Source organism: Trifolium pratense, linkage group LG3, assembly GCF_020283565.1.
Source record: "Trifolium pratense cultivar HEN17-A07 linkage group LG3, ARS_RC_1.1, whole genome shotgun sequence".
Taxonomy (NCBI): domain Eukaryota; kingdom Viridiplantae; phylum Streptophyta; class Magnoliopsida; order Fabales; family Fabaceae; genus Trifolium; species Trifolium pratense.
Genome location: NC_060061.1, coordinates 2,339,660 through 2,358,745, shown reverse-complemented (window position 1 = coordinate 2,358,745; position 19,086 = coordinate 2,339,660). Strand labels below are relative to the sequence as shown.

The window sequence follows — 19,086 nt, the reverse complement described above, 5'->3', positions numbered from 1 at the left end:
AATAGTTTTGTCGAAATAACTGCTTTGGGTATTCAGTGGACAGAGCTAAATACTCGCGGGGGTCCCCATTTTCCATTAGAGGGTGACTACCTCTACCTACAATTTCATTTTTGAGAACGTTAATGAGAAGCTTAGTTGGGGTGCATTTGACTAAATTCGTCATTTAAAGGTGTTAAGATGTTAAAGGACTCGAGTTCAAGTCTCAGTAAAGGAGAAAAGTACAAACATCAATAACAAATTACCGACTTTGATCTTTAATGAAAAAACTTAATTGTTGTATGTTACGCAATTGCAAACAAATTTGTTTCCTTTTTTTTTTTTTGAGGTTAACTTGTTGCCTTCTTTAGTGTGTGAAAAAGTGGATGAATTGTGCAAGAGTTTTATATGGGGTGATAAAAGATGTGGCTAGGATGTAAATATCAATGTGGGCCATGGTATTATTCCTCGTATTGATAGGAGGAAGCAAAGAAATAATTTTTAGCGTGGAATATGTTTTTGTTCCGATCCTTGGATTCTAAACACCGTTTATCTTATAGATGTGACAACATTTACAACAAAGTTGACGTAGTAGAAAGATGTAGGCATGTGACCTTTGCAAATGAGCTAGATTGTTGGAGTAAGAATGAAATTTGTCGTAAACTCCCTAGCATCATTATTGATTTAATTGAGGCCATTTCAGCTCTAGTGGTGGATAATGGGATGTTTCGGACTGAGTCAAGGTCCATTCCCAAACTGGATCGGGTCACTCGAAGCATACTTAGTTGAGCAGACTAAGCGGTGGACACACCTTAAAATCATATTTCGGGATTGAAGTACAATATGTTTTTTTGGAGTATTCTTAGACATTGTTTAGTGGTGTAGAAATGATCTTGTTTTTAGCGACACACCTTGCACGTATAATGAATTGAAAGTTCGAACTTCATAGGTTGTTCATGACATTAGGGATTGTTTGATGCAGTATAAGATGATTAGTCTGAACATTGAAAGTATTAAGAACTATGATCATATAAAGTTGATGCCTCTCAATGTTGGTACAATTGCATTGGATTTAGATGCAACAATGATTGATGCATGAATGCATGTACCTTGTGGAGAGGTCTCAAGAGATGATAAAACAATTTTTTTTTTTGAATATGCAACAAAGGAAGATGCTTGTATTGTTCTAAATGTAGGGCTTAGACAATTTTTTCACACTCTTCAAAATTGCTTGGAATAAAGGTTATTGAGATATCATAGTCTATTTAGAATCTTTGGTAAGTATAGTTCTTCTCATACTTCTTTTACACTTGTTTCTTAAGGGGAGGTGAATCATATAACAAAATACGACTTATTTTTATATTCAAACAATAAATTCTTTGAACAATAAATTCTTTGAATTTTATCATTTGTTTGTAATATCTTATAGACATGTTTCCTCTTTTCTTGGGGATTAGCCTTTTCAACAAAAATAAAATACATACATTATATTAAAGTTTTGATTGTATTGACAGTCTATATAAAAAAATTAAAATTAAATAAAAATAAAAATCACATGCATATTTATATACTCCTTCCGGTCCTTTTTATAAAGAACACTTTGGGAAAAAAATTGATTCTTTTTATAAGAAATTTTGAACAATTTTCAAATATTTTAAATATTTAATTTCACTTATACCTTTATTTATTATGAAAATGAATTTAAAAATAAGTAAGTTAGTTGAATTAAGAGTAATTAAATAAATTTAAATTTATAAGAGTATTAAATAAAAATAACTAGGTAAAATGTGTTTCTTAATCCGTGTAATTTTTTTTCAAATATTCCTTATAAAAAAGATTGGAGGAGTAGAATGAAAGGATGTAGTGGGAAAACAATTGACAAACGGGTCAGAATCAAACCCGAATCATAAATCGGATCAATTCACCCACCCATATCAGCAAATAAAATCCATTTTCTTCTCCCTTCACAACATCCCCACTCTCCACACAAACACACTCACATCACATTTCATATTTCCCAAATCAGTAAACACAAACCGAACATTCCATCTCCGATCTAACACCAATCTCCGTCGCAAATCACAAAACACCGTCGCAAATTCACAATTCACAACAACAGATACAAAACACAGACAAAAAAATGGGGTTAGGTTTGTTAGCTTCCAAGGCCATAAGGCCAACCACCCGGCTCATCAATTTTCAAAACCCTAACAACCTTTTCCTCCGTACAATCGTTTCCAAACCGGAGCTTCGTAATCCCGAACCTGCCGCAGCTCAACCGGAGCAACCGCTTGTCGATCTCTCTCCTCGGACTCCAGTTGGTGGTGCTAGAGTCCATTTCCCCAATCCTGATGATGCAATCGAAGTTTTCGTTGATGGTTTTCCCGTTAAAATCCCTAAAGGATTCTCTGTTCTTCAGGCTTGTGAGGTTGCTGGCGTTGACATTCCTAGATTTTGTTATCATAGCAGACTTTCAATTGCTGGTAATTGCCGGATGTGTCTTGTTGAGGTTGAGAAATCTCCTAAGCCTGTTGCTTCTTGCGCTATGCCTGCTCTTCCTGGTTAGTTTCTTTTTTTTTTTTTTTTGTTGATTTTGTTGTTGGATTTTCATTCGGGTGATGATTTTTATGCATGGATTTTGTTTATCTAAGAAAGTTGTGGTGTTTGTTTGTGATTTGAGGGATTCTTATGATTTGTTCAAGGGCATTGGTATCAAACATAGTTGATGATTATATTGTTGCTGGCTGTTATTTATGAATTTCTAATTTGTTGAATGTGTGATGAATTTTGATCAGTTTAGGTTATTTGGAAATTTTAGTTTGTAGAAAATGGTGAAACTAGTGATTTTCCATTTACTATGTACAAGTGAATATAAATGGATTGGTGGGTGGCCCGAAACGATAGACTCTGGTACCATCCTAGAATTAGGTGTTGGGCCTAACTCAACCCTACAAACATTCCTTGATTTTGTTTAAATGAGGTTTTTAACCAATTATTGTTTTGATTCTTGTTAAAATTAAATACTGTCATATGTTTATATTTAGGGATGAAAATCAAGACTGACACACCTGTGGCAAAGAAAGCCCGAGAAGGAGTGATGGAATTTTTATTGATGAATCATCCATTAGATTGCCCAATTTGTGATCAGGGTGGAGAGTGTGATCTTCAGGATCAGTCAATGGCATTTGGCTCTGATCGTGGTCGGTTCACTGAAATGAAGAGATCAGTGGTGGATAAAAATCTTGGACCTTTGGTGAAGACTGTGATGACTCGGTGCATTCAATGTACAAGGTTCATTCTTTTCCTGCAAACTTGATTATCTTTACTTACACTTTTTTATAACTATATCATACATTGGAAGTTAGACATTCGTTTTGACTTTTATCTTCTAAAAGAAAGTATAAAGTGCTCTGATAGTTCATATTAATATTATGTCAATGATATTCTTGTAAGGATTAAGGACCTTCTTGAGTTGCATAATTTTGTTTGAAATGAAGCAGTGGTCATTGTTACAGTGTGATAGTTACTGAGGGAGCCTAAGTGTCAACATCATTTTCATATGATTAAAATAACATTCTGGGGTGATAATTTAGTTTGATTGTATTATTATCTTACTAGTGTTTGTTTGCCGGATACACAATTTATTTCTGAGATTAAGTTTCTTGGGAATATAAGGTGGGAAACCTTCTTCCCAAATCCCAAGATAATAGACAAAACATTTTGGTTAATAGTTTAATTCTGAAAACTTTTTAAAAAATAATTCCAAGGAATAGCTAAAATGCGTTTGGCTTGGGATGCATATTCCTGAGAATGATCGATAATAATTATAAAAATGCCCCTACTGTAAATGCAGTAAAACAACCAACGATAAAGCTGTCAAAGCGTTCGACATAGTGCTCCTTAGCCTTGAGATTTCCAAACCCTATTCATGAAGATGTCTATAAATTATCTCTTGTCTTATAGTGTGCGTTATTTTCAATTTTTGATGGAAGCATTTATTCTTTGAATTAATTTAACATTTGTATAGTGGGAGAGTGACAGTATGTATTGGACCATGACCCAAATTGTTTCAAGACTAGTAGTTACTTTAAAAAAAGTAGATTATTAGTGTCAATTAACTCACTAAGAAACGATGGCAGGTAGACTTTGCCCAGAAAAAACAAGCAGTTTGCTGAAGTGAAGGGTAGGAGTAGGACTGGGTTTTCATAGCAGATCATGGTTAATGTTTCCTGGGTTTAGCTCAGTTGACAGGCATTGCATTATATATGCAGGGGGCCGGTGTTCGAACCCCGGTCATCCCACTTATCCACCTTAAGGTTGGAATTTCTAGCCACTAGGCTACTTGACCAAAAAAAAAAACTTGCCCACCCCTATCTCATGGGAATAATATTGACGAGAACATGTGTGTTTCTCTTTCCTGGGTATTATTTATTCTGGTTTCTTGTTTTCTTTTCATATATCAAACAAAGGAACATTTAGTTCCAGCCTTACAATCCCAGGAATATTTTTTGTATCACCGAAACAAATGCCCCCTTAACCTTTAGTTCCAGCTAGGTTTCTTTTAATTTCTGGTTACTGACATTTGGTAGCAATAGGTGTTAGCAATTTTGTAAAACCTAACCTCCGACATTTGGGAGCCATGCTCTTTTTGTTATTAATTAAATGCTATATGTATTGAAAAGCAATGCTATCTGAGTGCCTTAACGGATCTGGTGGAATATCACTTTCTTCCCACAGGTGTGTTAGATTTGCATCAGAGGTTGCAGGGGTTCAGGATCTTGGCATGTTAGGTCGTGGAAGTGGAGAAGAGATTGGAACATATGTTGAAAAACTCATGACAAGTGAACTCTCTGGAAATGTGATAGATATCTGTCCTGTAGGAGCACTCACTTCAAAACCTTTTGCATTTAAAGCCCGGAATTGGGAGTTGAAGAATACAGAGACCATTGATGTTACTGATGCTGTTGGGTCCAATATTCGAATTGATAGCAGAGGACCTGAAGTCATGCGCATTGTTCCTCGTTTAAATGAGGTTAGATTCTGATGGAAATGTTTTATCAAACTATTTGCAGTTGCAAAAAATTCAATTTTCCTTGTGGTTCTAAACATGATTTAACTTTTTGCAAAAAACTATTTGCAAGAAAAACCATGGTACCAAGTTTGCTGGTGCTTAAATACTAAGGAGTGTTGTCCTATGATATCATAGTATGAATTAATTTGGAAAATTTGTTATTTATTAAGTTAATCAATGAATTGATACTTACCAAAAGAGATGATACCAATGAATTCTGGCCTTGATATATTTATTTGGTTGTAGGCTTTTTCTTTATTAACTCTGCATTACAACAATACTATTATGCATGTTGTTTTGTTTGAAAAACTGATGTTGATTTTTGTTTTTTTCCTGATATCAATTTGGTTACTGTCTAACATTAGCAATAATTCAACTGATGTGGGTTTTGAAATTTAAGTAGAAAAAGACCAGAGCATCACAATAATTGTTATTATGCGACCAAAGGACCTTCCTGAGTAATTATGCAATTTATTTCTAACTGAATAGTTATACTTTCAAAAGCATACATGAAGATTTCCCTTGTGATTTAAAGGCTTTGATTATGGGCAGTTGCTTTATGGAGACCTTTCAGTAAACCAGTCTTTTTGAAGGGATGTCTGAAGGAAAACAGGGTGGTTTTAAGTGTTATTGGGCCCTTGCCCTTGGTCATGAATGGAGTAACTATAGGATATAGACTAGAGACTATATTTGCTATAAAATGCAGACGTGGGTTTATTTTTTTAAGTGTTTTAGACCCTCGGGCTATTTTTTCACAAGATAGAGTTGTGTCTAAACTTGAGAAATTGAAGACCATATGGACAGATTCCCACATCCCCTGTACATGGCCTGACAAATTTTACACTACAAATATTTTTGCTCCCAACTCCATATAAGTATTTAATTTTAAAAGCTCACTTCATTGAATCTTCATGTTTTGTGGTGAATCCACTTTTTATGAGCAACTAGTTAGGAGTCCCAGTGAAAATTAATCTTTTAGGCTTTGTTTGCGAGTTTGGTTTTGGAGGGTTAAGTCTATATTTTGATATTTATAAAAAAATTGAAAGAACATGATAAATGATGATATAATATGTCAATCACACTTAACTTTCATTTATAAGATCATTTTAGTGTCCTTACTTTCTCTGGGTTACATTTATTATGCTTAGTTTGGCAGATTATTTCATAATTTAAGTCTTCTGAAAAACCATGGTGCTTTTATTATGGAAGCTTTTTGCTTAGGTGTTTTACTCTTCGTGGAAGGAAATGATGGTTTCTCTTTGTAGTTTGTTATTGAAGCCTGTTCAACTTTCCCATTGCAGGACATAAATGAAGAATGGATTTCAGACAAAACCCGCTTTTGTTATGATGGTTTGAAGAGGCAGAGGTTAAATGACCCTATGATTCGTGGTCCTGATGGTCGCTTTAAGCCTGTGAACTGGCGTGAAGCCCTTTCTGTGGTAGCAGAGGTTGCACATCAAGTTAAACCAGAAGAAATTGTTGGAATATCTGGCAAACTTTCTGATGCCGAGTCCATGATTGTACTAAAAGATTTCTTAAACAGGTTGGGGTCAAATAATGTGTGGGGTGAAGGCATTGGCGTAAATACTAATGCTGATTTAAGATCAGGATATATTATGAATACTAGCATTGCTGGTCTTGAGAAAGCAGATGCTTTCCTGTTGGTTGGCACCCAGGTATATCTCTCTAATTTATTTTAGTGAGCAACTTTCTCTAGTTTTATGTTTTGGTTAATCAATGATTCCTGTTTCATATTGAATTGCCATTGTTTTCTAGCAATACCTTTGGGATTGCACTTGTTTGGGAGATTCTAATCAAGACTAATCAATAATTTGTTCAAAATAAAATAAAATTAAGACCAATCAAACAATGAAACTAATGAAAATTATTGTTGGATGTGCTATGCTGGCATCTTTTTTTTGGGGTCTTTAAATGCTACCATCTTCTATGCATTCATATCTGGTGTCTGTTTGACTTATCTGGTGTTCACTCCCAAATTTGCAGCCACGGGTGGAAGCTGCTATGGTTAATGCCAGAATACGTAAAACTGTCACGGCAAACCAAGCCAAGGTCGGTTACATTGGACCTGCTACTGATTTTAACTATGATAACCAACATCTTGGTACTGGTCCTCAAACACTTATTGACATTGCTGAAGGTCGACACCCATTTTCCAAGATTATTTCAAATGCCAAACACCCTGTTATCATTGTCGGTGGTGGGATTTTTGAGAGGAAGGATCAGGATGCAATTTTTGCAGCTGTTGAAACCATCGCAAAGCAAGGGAATGTTGTCAGATCTGATTGGAATGGCCTTAATGTATTACTTCTCCATGCTGCCCAGGCTGCTGCACTTGACCTTGGACTTGTGCCCCAATCTGAAAATAGCCTTGAATCTGCAAAATTTGTATATTTGATGGGAGCTGATGATACAAACTTAGACAAGATCCCAAAGGACGCTTTTGTTGTTTATCAAGGTCACCATGGTGATAAGAGTGTTTATCGTGCTAATGTCATTTTGCCAGCAGCAGCATTCAGTGAGAAGGAAGGTATCTATGAAAATACTGAAGGATGCACACAACAAACATGGCCTGCAGTTCCAACAGTTGGTGACTCCAGAGATGATTGGAAGATAATTCGAGCTCTATCTGAGGTAGCAGAGGTGCGTTTACCCTATGATACAATTGGTGGGGTTCGCGCCCGTTTGAGGACTGTAGCCCCAAACCTTGTCCAAATAGATGAGAGAGAACCAGCAGCGTTGCCGTCTTCGCTGAGACCAACCTTCACTCAGAAGGTGGATCCAACACCATTTGGGGTTGCAGTTGAGAATTTCTATATGACTGATGCCATTACCAGGGCATCAAAGATAATGGCTCAATGCAGTGCTATGCTGTTGAAGAAATGAAGCATGTATTATTTAATTTTTTTGGTTTAAATAAAAATGCAGATTCATGTTTTTCTTTTCATGACCAACCAAGACCTTGCTTGTGCAAAGCTTCTCGGACGTTGGAAGTGCTCTCTAATTTGAAACTAGGCTTTATCTGTTCCATTTGTTGTATTATCACGGTGTAAAAGCACCACGTTTTTGAACTGTTGCTATGTACAATTCGGGTTATCTGACTGATTGTTAAAGTTTGCCCGTCTCATAAAACGAAACATTGGAAACGTAAACAATCCAAAACTACATTCAAATATAATAATTGGTCTGTTTGCATTTATTTTTATTCGCATTACATCAGATATATTGAAGCCATTTTAGCAACAACACGAAATGTGTTGAGGGAAATATATGCTTCATGATAGAAATGCTGATGATATCAACTTATTTGTAGCCACTGATGTTATGGGCATTACATCAGATATATTGAAGCCATTTCAGCAACAACACAAAATGTGTTGAGGGAAATATATGCTTCATGACAGAAATGCTGATGATATCAACTTATTTGTAGCCACTGATGTTATGGGAATCACTTCTGCTCCTTTGAACGTGAAGAAATGCCCGACTCATTGTATGAGCGTTCCCAATTCTTCCCATCAAAATGCTTGATTTCAACGTGTGTCAATGTTCCGGAATCGACACACCTGAATGAAACTGCAACTCCATCTGGGTTTGAGCGTGGATAATAGAATGAAGTTATACCACATACTTTACAGAATGTGTGCTTTGCAGTGTGAGAACCAAACGTGTAAGTTGTAAGAAACTCAGCAGAATTTCCCAAAAGCTCAAATTTGCCAGCAGGTACAATAAAATGAACATTAGCTCTCATATAGCAGTTTGAGCAGTTGCAGTCCCATACTTCAACACTAGAAGGAGCAAGCACTCTCCACCTTACACTCTTACAATGGCAGCCTCCTGTATGCACCACTTTTTCAGCTTCCATTTCAGGATTCTAGACAATGATCAATGAAAAATTAAGTTAAGCAAGGAAGAATAATAGTTTCTGTTCTGCATAATTTTAATACTGAAGCAATAGAAAGGGGTGATTATGATTTACGAGTGTGACAAATATTATGTTGCCATTGAAATATTCTCACTAATAAAAGGATTATGCCTTTTGCAAATCAAAGTGAGGATGTGTCTGTCTCTACCTAGAGACAGAATATAATATTGTGTCTTTCTCTACCTAACAACACCTTAAGCTTTAAGCTTTTAGTTACCTAACAACACAATAGAGTTTGATTTTTGCTGTCACCCATTTTTCTAATCTAACTACAAAGTTGAGTTTCAGTAAGTGAATCTATGCATTTGATATGTTGCATGAGAGAGTTTATCAGACAACACATAATAACTTAAACTTTTAAAAATAAATGATTCATGAAATAAAGTTTTCTATTCTTTTGTGAATTGATGAAGATCAGTACCTAAGGAAAGTTACTGAGCAAGTTGTGTCATGTGTGGTTTTATCAATGTGCACAATATAAGGACAACAATTAAGAAGTAAATACATTTCTTGGGTAGGTAAGTTTCATACACCTAACAAAAGAAGCAGCTAATTAAAAATAAAACATAATTATAGGTGCTTTGACAATAATCAAAAATAGAAAGGAAATACCTAACCTTATCGGATGAGATGAGATTAGCTGGTAGAATTTGACAACTTATAGAGGAAAACTTCAATTTCGCATTTTCATTTATATATTATAGCCAATAACAATAATATAATACATTAATCGGTGCAAATATTTATTAATTAATAATTAATCTGGTATGTTTATTGACTCGAGTTTCAGTATATTGTTGTTTATTGTGAGTTTCAGTAAGTAAAGTAAGTACTGATGCGGTTGATATGTGTAGGGATGAATTTGAGCGGTGATGCATAAAAAATTTCTACATTGTTTACTAATCATAAATTATTACATCATTAATTAAAAGTATCAAATTTTGGTAAAGAAAAATAGTATCAAACTTTTTGTTCATAGGAGAAGAAGTGGTAAACATCAGTACACTATTAAAACTAACACATAACTGTGTAAATATTTGACCTAGACACGGTCAGTTGAGCTAAAATTTAAGATATATCAAAATTAATTTTATCTGTAGCAAAATAGCAAGCACCACATGAAAATTACGCACAATTGTCAAATTTTGAGTTCAAACTCGGATAAATACATTCAGTCTATCAATATCGAAATTATTAGTTAAGTCAAGTTTTATAGACTATAATATCAATTTTTTAATTATCTCGTGAAATTTTGGATCTCACTATTAAACTAGGACTTGTGGAGTAAAAGTATCAATTTTTTACCTCTAAGTCACAAATAAGATTATTTTTATGACTGGATGTTCATATTGAAATACATAATAATAATTGAATCTGCAAAATAACGTGAAAAAACAATGAAACAAATAAGTAATATTTAGAAGCTCGTTTAGCATCTGAAGTTGCTGTGGTGTAGTGGTTATCACGTCAGTCTTACACACTGAAGGTCTCCAGTTCGATCCTGGGCAGCAACATATTTGTTTTTTTTTTCTTCTCAAAAACGAATGGTCAAATTCAATTGTAGCCCACCATAGTAATTGGGCCTTCGACTCCACATTTTGGCCCACTATAGTAGTGCTTGAAAATTAAATTCTAAAAGGATAAGTATGTATCACATTAAAATTTGAACTTTTAAATATAACTTTATAAATAGTTTTCTATTTCATTTATATTATTAAGAGTTATAGGTATACGATGAGAGTTTTTAAATATCCCAACTTAATTAAATATCTACTCATTTCTTGATGTCTAGATACTCTTATCTTATAAAAAAATAATCTGTATTTCAAAGTAAAGTTCTGAATGAATAAGAAAGCAAAATCATAAAAATAGAAAGTTAAGAAAAATAGAGATACTATGGTTGAGATGAATAGATTAGATGTAATATAAGGATATAAAAGCAACCTTTCTAATTTTAACTAATTTTATTTTTCAATTGCACCGTCTTACTTTATTTTGTTTCACAAAAATAGTCCTATATATAATGACCACCACTCCTTTTCCCAACGGTGGTGACATGAGATAAGTATGGAGACATTCTATCATGTTTTGTTTTAAAGACAAAGCCATCATCATAGATTCTTGAGATGAAAAGATATAACATGTTACTATTTACTTAATAGAGATTCCCCTTTGATAGTTAGGCTCAACAATGTTTTTTTTTTTATTTTTTATAATGAGCTGGGGATCGAACCTTAGACCTATAACGTACTACCCAAATTCCTCACTACTAGACCAAACCTAGTGGCTTTTTTAGAATTCAAGTTTTCATAGTTTTTGTGAACAAAATACCATACCATAGCTTATACAAAGTGACAAATGCTAGTGAAAGACAGTTTTGGTGGAATATTAGCCTCTTTAATGATGCATTTGTACACTAATTTTGCTTAAAGAAAGTTGATATAGTGAAGAAGGAAAATAAATCGGAGGATAAAATATAAAACTATTAATGTATGAAAAATGTTCACTCAGTACTTTTTTTTTTTTGACAGGAATGTTCACTCAGTCCTTAAGGTTAAAACTAAGGTACAAACTATAAAACTATTAATTTTCAAGATGTTCAAAAATAAATACAAGATGTTCAACGAAAAAAAAAAAAAAAGGTTACAAACACTGCCAATTATTCACGGCAAGTTCAAACAATTGAAAAGGTTAGACCATCACAAATTCATATTATATGAAAAACTTTTTTTGAGACCTCATCCACCACCAAAATAAAATTTTCACCCTAGCAAACATAGCTTCAACCAAAGAACCTAATGTGAGCAAATAACTTCTTATTTGTATCGTTCCAAAGATTCCAACAACACACCAACCAAACGGGTCGTAAATCAGACCGGACATCCTTAGCAAAAACATAGAAATTGCAAAATTGCAAACCATGATCGTCAACAACTTTAGCTAAAGGACCAAATACACCTAACCAACTCAAAATTTTACCTTTTATATCGATTTAGAGAAATCACAATTAAAAAACAAGTTATTTCAACGATTCCGCAGAGAGAACTAGTGATCAAGAGTTACTCGATCCCTAACTGACATATTCGATGTACACTTTAACAAATCTTGAAGAGTCATTTCATGCCGCACTAAATTGTTCTTTGATGTAATCTATTTCTTTTATGTATCTAAAAGAACCAAAATCAGCATGAAGAGAGTACTTATTAATTAAAATTTTTGGTTAATTTTTGTGTAGCTCACAATTCACAAGCTTAAATTACATATACCGACATGAATAAATTTCTTGCTCAAGTAAGTTTTCAAAATACATGTCACTTTATAACTTTTTTTTATTGAAGAAACTTTATAACTTTTTTGTCAAACCAAGGTCCAATCAATCTTTATTATTAATTTCTCCTCTTATTTAGATTTCTACGTGTGTGCACTATATTTTTTTACTTAGTCTTCTATGTGTGCACCACTTCATTCCAATCTACACTTTCTATATTTTTTCAAAGTGACCCAAATTAAATCCTAACAAGAAAACGAAATGAAGGGTGTTGGGGAACAAGTCCATGTATCCTTTTGGTAAAGTGGCACTATGCTTTGAGGAAGATATGGAACAATGCACATGGAGACCCTAACAACTCCTAGTGCCACCTGAAGCTCTTATGGACCCCATAGTAATGAATTAGGGACCTATGATGGTTATTGCTTCTATAGAAGCCCACTCTAGGTCCTGAAAATATTTATGTACAACATTACAATTATTCAAGTTTGAGCTGGATTCACATGCCCAACTTTTCATTTGATGCCATTTTATTCAATTTTGATTGATCCTTTAATGTTCCTTGTTGGAGTTGATTGAAATAAAACATATATAATGAGTCCATGGTAAAAGAAGATGGAGTAAGGCTAATATATATTAACCCAAATTCTTTGATATAAAATGCGCGGGTCGAAGACACTTTGAGCATGTTTGTTATAGATTTTTTGAAAATAGATTCTTGTAGTGTTACATAATTTTGTGTAAAAAAAAATTACAAAGAATTCTTTTTATAAAAACTTCAAATGAAAATATGGTTTGAATAGTTATTCTTAAAATGTTATTTTAGGTATTTGATCATTTTATTGAAAAAAAATTCGGATATCAAAATTTCGAAAAATCACTTAATTTTGAAATACAGCTTTTTGAAAAAATTGTGATTTTGACTATGTTTTGAACTTCAATAATGTGTGTTTATGTTATATGTTCTCAAAATTAATGTTTCAATTTAGAAAAAACTTGTAATATTTTGAAAAACGGTTTTAGAAAATCTATTTTCAAAAATACAAAGAAAAAATTCATTTTTTAAAGCCGAAACAAAAGACCTTTTATCAATTTATATTTGGCTTTCTTCCTTTCTCTTATATACATTTATTTTAGAGTATTGCAAAAATGATTCATGTATTTGTTTTAAAGAATATAGGTGTGCACTGAGAATGTGGCTCTTAAGTGATGTTTATGTGTTGTAAATTTTTAAAAATGTAATATTGATTAATTATCATCAGATAATGGTTGTGATTTTTCTCCTATTTTAAAAGTTACAACATTATATCATTGTGTTGCGATTACGTTCATTAATTTCTTTATACTATTTTTTTTCCAATATCTGCATTCTGTCTCATTTCTTTGGAGGTTATGATAAAAGAAGGGTTAAAATATAGTACATCAGGAAGAGATTGTATCATGTGTAAATTTTCTCCATTGTAATTCTCGTTATTCATTTTTTTTTTTGTTTTGTTTTGCTAGTTGTTCATATATTAGTAAACATGAAAGGTTGAGTTGAGATGCACACAACATCCCCCAAGTAGAATTGTCACCGGAGACAAGGAAAATGGTAAAGAAAATGTATTATCCACGTTTTAAGTTCAAGTGTGCTCTTGCGTGAGGGAGCGTGTTAAAAATAATATAAAACCATTGATGTGACTCTATCCTAACAACTTAAGTTTTTGGGATAATAGGTTATCTGAGAAAATGGTAAAGAAAATGATCAATTAAAATATTATATCTATTCAACTATTATTTCTATATTCAAGTTATTTCACACCAATTAAAAATTGCCTTAATTAGTTAAATGGTCCCTTAAAGAAATTTTAGGTTTTATAATGATCCCTTAAAGAAAAAAAGATCTGAATTGGTCCCTTATTGAACATAAATCAACCAATACTTATTTGGTTTAAACTAATTTTTAGAAGGAAATTGAAGAGACAAACTGAGGAAGAATGAATTTTTGGGTTTGTTTGAAGGTTGATTGAAGATTTGAGTATATTTTTTATGATGTTTATGAAAAAGATGAAGAAGAATGGAGGAAGAAGATGAAGAAGAGAGGAGGAAGAAGATGAACAATGTTTTTTTTTGTACTATTTAACGCTTTTTGTCAAAAACTAACGGAAATGATCAAAATGACTAACGAAGATGTCTTTAAGGGACCAATCCGGACCCTTTTTTCTTTAAGGGACCATTGTGAAACCTAAAATATCTTTAAGGGACCATTTAACTAATTAAGCCTTAAAAATTTATGTCAAAAGGTTCTCGTGAGCTTAGCTCAGTTGGTATGAACATTACACTTTGTATGCAGAAGTTAAGATTCGAATCCTGAACACTCAACTAATTATTCACTTTTAAGGTGAAATTTCTAGCCACTAAAATTACTTGACAAAAAAAATCTGCCAAAGGAAAAACTAATCATTCTCTTTCTCTTGAGATACAATTAAATTAACAAATCTCTCAAACCATTCTCTTTCTCTTAAGAACTATTTCTCAATTAAATTATTTTTTTATGCATTGTACTAGAATAGTCGTTTTAATTAATATAATTCTTGGCTTATTACAATAAAACACAACTTTAGATCACTCATTCCATAATATACTACTACTACTACGTAATATATATAAAAAATCAATCTTCTAATACTTTCCTTTTTTTTGAAAAAAACTTTAATTTGGGCAACTCTCAAATAGATTACATTACAAAGTATGTTTAGTTGAGTGATAGATAACTATCATTGCGAGTTTAGAGTAACTATGTTTATTAATCTACATACAGTATATAGTTTGTGATCTAACATCAACAAGTGTCTTTGTTTGCCTTGAGGTTGAGGCTCACCTATAATAAATACTGACAAACGAGGTGTCAGATCAAATCATTTTTGTCTATAGATAAAATATCTTTAATAAGTTAGTAAATGACATTGATTGACCCCGGTCCACATTAGACCTAAGCAACGACTTAATTTAATTATTACTCCCTCCGGTCCTTTTTATAAGAAACAATTTGGAAAAAAAATTTGGTCCTTTTTATAAGAAACAATCATTAAATTTATTCTTACAATTCCATTTTTACCCTTATTAAATTGTATCCATTACAAAGTTATGCATTAATTAGAGTGATATATTCTCTAAGGATAAATTAATACACCAAGGTTAATTTTGGAATAGATTGTAAAATTTTAGAATTTTTATTAAGAAAGATAAGGTTTCTTGGTATGTGTGTTTTTTCCAAATTGTTTCTTATAATAAGGACCGGAGGGAGTATATTACACGTTTTAATTTCTATATGGATAAGCATTATCACTCACTAGCTCATATATATATATATATATATATAGGAAAATGCTAAACAGTGCCCCGAGACACTAGTTAAAGATATAAATATAGAAGTTTTATCTCGTAAATTGTGCATTCAATGTTTTAATGATGTGAAAAATTATTCTCTCTCATCATTAACTTTATCATTTGTTTCCTTTTTTAGTATGCTTAACTAGTGCCCCAGAGACACTGTTTAGCATGACCCATATACATATTATATACTTCTACTATTTGTGAAGATTATTGCATTGGTATATAAGAATCTTGAAATAAAGTGATCCAAAGAAATATATAACGATCAATTAACTACCATCCATCAACCGTTGGCTAACTTATGGAATACTTCAAACAAAAACCAAATTAACTATATATCTTTGGCTTTTCTTCCACCCTTTTATGATAGCAACTTAGCATGTGGGAAGAGGTCCAATATCAACTATAATATGGCCAATACAGTTGTGTGGGCCATTGTTTTATTTTCATCTGCTATAACTCATTCTTGTATTTATTTGAAATACATGTCTTCATCTAGAAATGGCATTGATCAAATTTCTAAGATTTTTATGTGCATTGATACTCCTTGACACTTATGTTTCAATAGGATTTTAAGAGGAAATTAATTTATCCTCTATGTTATTTATTTCTTGTCAATATGCTATCGAAATTAAAGTAAGACTATGGTTAGCCTTAAGATCAGTTACTTGATTTCCTTCTCTAAAGATGTGAGTGACAATGAAATTCATGAATTTTGCCAAGTGAAGAACATTTTTCCATCTGTTTATTCTTCATTCTTGAAGAATTGATCATGAAATGAAAAACATTACAAATTCATTACTAGAAAAATTATAAATAAAGAGAGTTGTTTTTCATACAAATGCACCTAAAATCCATCACCAACCAATTTAGTGACGAATTTAGCGACACACCAAAATCTGTAATGATTTTCAGCATTGCAAATATTAGTGAGGGAATAAATTTTCTTCCATCACAGTTGGTACAGAATGAATTCGTCACTAACTCTACCATATAAAAAGAATTAGTGATCATAACTTATATTTCTATCACTAATTAGTGACAGAATAACACCTCACTCTCTAATTATGAAGGGTTCATTCTATCACAACTCTGAGACATAATTTATTTCCGTCGCTAAATTAGATTAGTGAGGTTTTTGTTTCTGTCACTAATTATTGGTAGATTAGTGCAAATGCATTTGCTAGATATATTGAACTCTAGTACCCAATTTACATTGGTTAGGTACAGAATATTTAGGCAAAAAATTTAATATCATGTCATATTATCATATTAACTTACATATTTTTAAAAAAGATTAAATGAATTTTGTCTAAAAAATTAATAACGATAATATAAGTTTGGTATCGAAAAATTTACCTAAATAAAATCATCAATTGGGCTTTGTCCTCTTTTGTTAATTACTTTTTAAATTGTAATTGTGTTGATGAGTATCATAAATATTCATCACCAAAATACATAGAAATCATAACTAATACTATACTGTCATTGTTTTTTTTTGACAAACTATACCGTCATTGTTAAAACTAAGAGTTTACAACAAATTCACTTTCAAAACAACTATATATATATATTCCATCTGTCCCAAAATATAAGCAAAAATTGGTCAATGAAAGTTGATGTATTTGGTTTAAAATTTAGTCCAGATACATTCACTTTTGTTGACCTCATTTTGCTTATATTTTAGGACGGAGTAGTATTATATATATACATATATATATATATAGTAGTTTAATTAGTATTAACGTAAGTATTAGTTCATAGTGCATAATTTTATCATGATCAAATTTGGCTTTGTTTGACAAAAACAAAAAAATAGTGGATAACTGATTGAACATTTGAACTTGATTGAACGTTAATACTTAAACTACTGATTGAACATTTGAACTTGTAGTGTATTATCGAGTAAAATTAGCAATTGAACTAATGTATAAATATGAAATTTCATAAAAAATTATGTTAAATTAATATTTAATTTTTCAAGTAAGATAATACGGATAACATTAGAATAAAAAATAATAAGCTTATTAGCTAGTTAAAATACTATAGGCTCATGAAAAAAATGTTACCAAATAGGTCTTTTTTCGATATGAGTTTATATGCTATGAGTTGTAAGCTATGAAGCACTGACACCTCTATGATTAGGCATGTCGCGATGTCCGACACTCGTATGACACTCGTACGATGTAACGACCCAAATTTATTATTCACTATTTAAGTGTTTAATTATTTGGTGATGTGGTTTTAGGTAAGATAATAACTTTATGTTATTTATCGAGAGTTTTAGTTAACGCGCGAGTTAGTGAGAGTTAACACGAGTTGGGCCAAGCCAATTGGGCTTGAGGCCCAACGGGCCTTGTGGACTTGTGAGAGGCGCCATATGGTCAAGGGGAGGAGAGGAAACATTTCATTTTTTCTTGTTCTTGTGAGAGTTTAGAGAGAAGGGAGAGCTCAAGGAGCTAGGGCAAGAGCTTGGAGGAGGGATTCGAGGAGCAATCGTGGAGCTTTCGTCGATCCAAGGTAAGAGAGTAGATTTCATATTCGTGGGTGACTCGAGGAAGGGGAGAATGTCGATTTCTCCTCACCCGAACTTCCTCCACCCCATTTTCGTTTTAGCTTAGAACGGATTTTCTTGATGGAAATCGTTCCTAAGGTTCTTAATATGCTTAACATGCTTTTAACATGATTAATGAACGAAAACTATGGTAAAAACGAGTTGTATGAAAGATTAAACTCAAGAACTTAGTGTTCTTGAGAGTTTTGATGAAAAAGTGTTTAATCTCTACTTTTTCGATGTTTATGATGTAGATCGGTAAAATGAACTGTCCTTTTGTGTTTAGATATGCTTGTTGCACATGAATATAAACTTATTTGGGGTTTATAACATGAAAAATGGGATTTTTGGGTGATTTGGTGTAGAAATCGCAAGTTTTGAACTGTCCTGACAGGAGGCATTCGCTACGCCTTCGCTCAGCGAACGTGTTTGCCACCTGTTCGCTACCTGTTCGCTAATTGGATTTTGGCTCTGTGTCTGTTCGCTACCTGTTCGCTACGTGTTCGCTACGTGTTCGCTACCTGTTCGCTACAGCGAACAGCACTGTGACAGCAACTTTTTGATAGTTGTTTTAAGTGCAATTAGGCACTTGTAACATGGATTTAAGGTATCCTAACATGCAATTAGGTGTTTATAACCATGATTAATTGTATGGTGATGATAGTTGTTGATTATATGTGTGGAATATAATTGTTGTTGATTGTGTTGATGATATTTGTTTAATTGTCAAAGAAGTATATTAAGGTGTTAATCAACTTAATAAAGAAGGATATTAGAGTATGTTATTCTAATAAAGAAGTATATCGAATTATGTTATTCGATAAAGACGGATATTAAGGTATTGATTATCTTAATAAAGACGAACGTTGGATAGTGTTCCACGTTATTGTTGATGGGCT

At 32.6% G+C, this 19,086-nt stretch overlaps 2 protein-coding genes and 1 non-coding gene across 7 annotated transcripts; 2 read left to right on the top strand and 1 right to left on the bottom strand.

Moving 5' to 3' along the window:
- The first annotated feature begins 1,648 nt into the window (after window positions 1-1,648).
- On the top strand, window positions 1,649-8,264 carry LOC123917420 (NADH dehydrogenase [ubiquinone] iron-sulfur protein 1, mitochondrial). Its single transcript, XM_045969125.1, has 5 exons — window positions 1,649-2,537; window positions 3,021-3,267; window positions 4,714-5,008; window positions 6,349-6,723; window positions 7,052-8,264. The coding sequence occupies exons 1-5, from the start codon at window positions 2,117-2,119 to the stop codon at window positions 7,949-7,951; spliced, it is 2,238 nt and encodes a 745-aa protein (XP_045825081.1). The 5' UTR covers window positions 1,649-2,116; the 3' UTR covers window positions 7,952-8,264.
- On the bottom strand, window positions 8,214-9,716 carry LOC123917421 (centromere protein V). 5 transcript variants are annotated; one of them, XM_045969128.1, is made up of 2 exons: window positions 9,603-9,716; window positions 8,214-8,939 (listed from the first exon to the last, which is right to left on the bottom strand). In XM_045969128.1, exon 2 carries the CDS (start codon window positions 8,928-8,930, stop codon window positions 8,517-8,519), a length of 414 nt encoding a protein of 137 aa, XP_045825084.1. In that variant the 5' UTR covers window positions 8,931-8,939; window positions 9,603-9,716; the 3' UTR covers window positions 8,214-8,516. The 5 variants fall into 5 exon arrangements, with proteins under 5 accessions (XP_045825084.1, XP_045825085.1, XP_045825082.1 ...); XM_045969129.1 differs by having other exon boundaries at window positions 9,608-9,662; XM_045969126.1 differs by lacking the exon at window positions 9,603-9,716 and adding an exon at window positions 9,412-9,541.
- A 715-nt stretch (window positions 9,717-10,431) lies between these two features.
- Window positions 10,432-10,504, top strand: TRNAV-UAC. The gene has a single exon. It is a non-coding gene; the product is annotated as a tRNA-Val (tRNA).
- The last annotated feature ends 8,582 nt before the right edge of the window (window positions 10,505-19,086 follow it).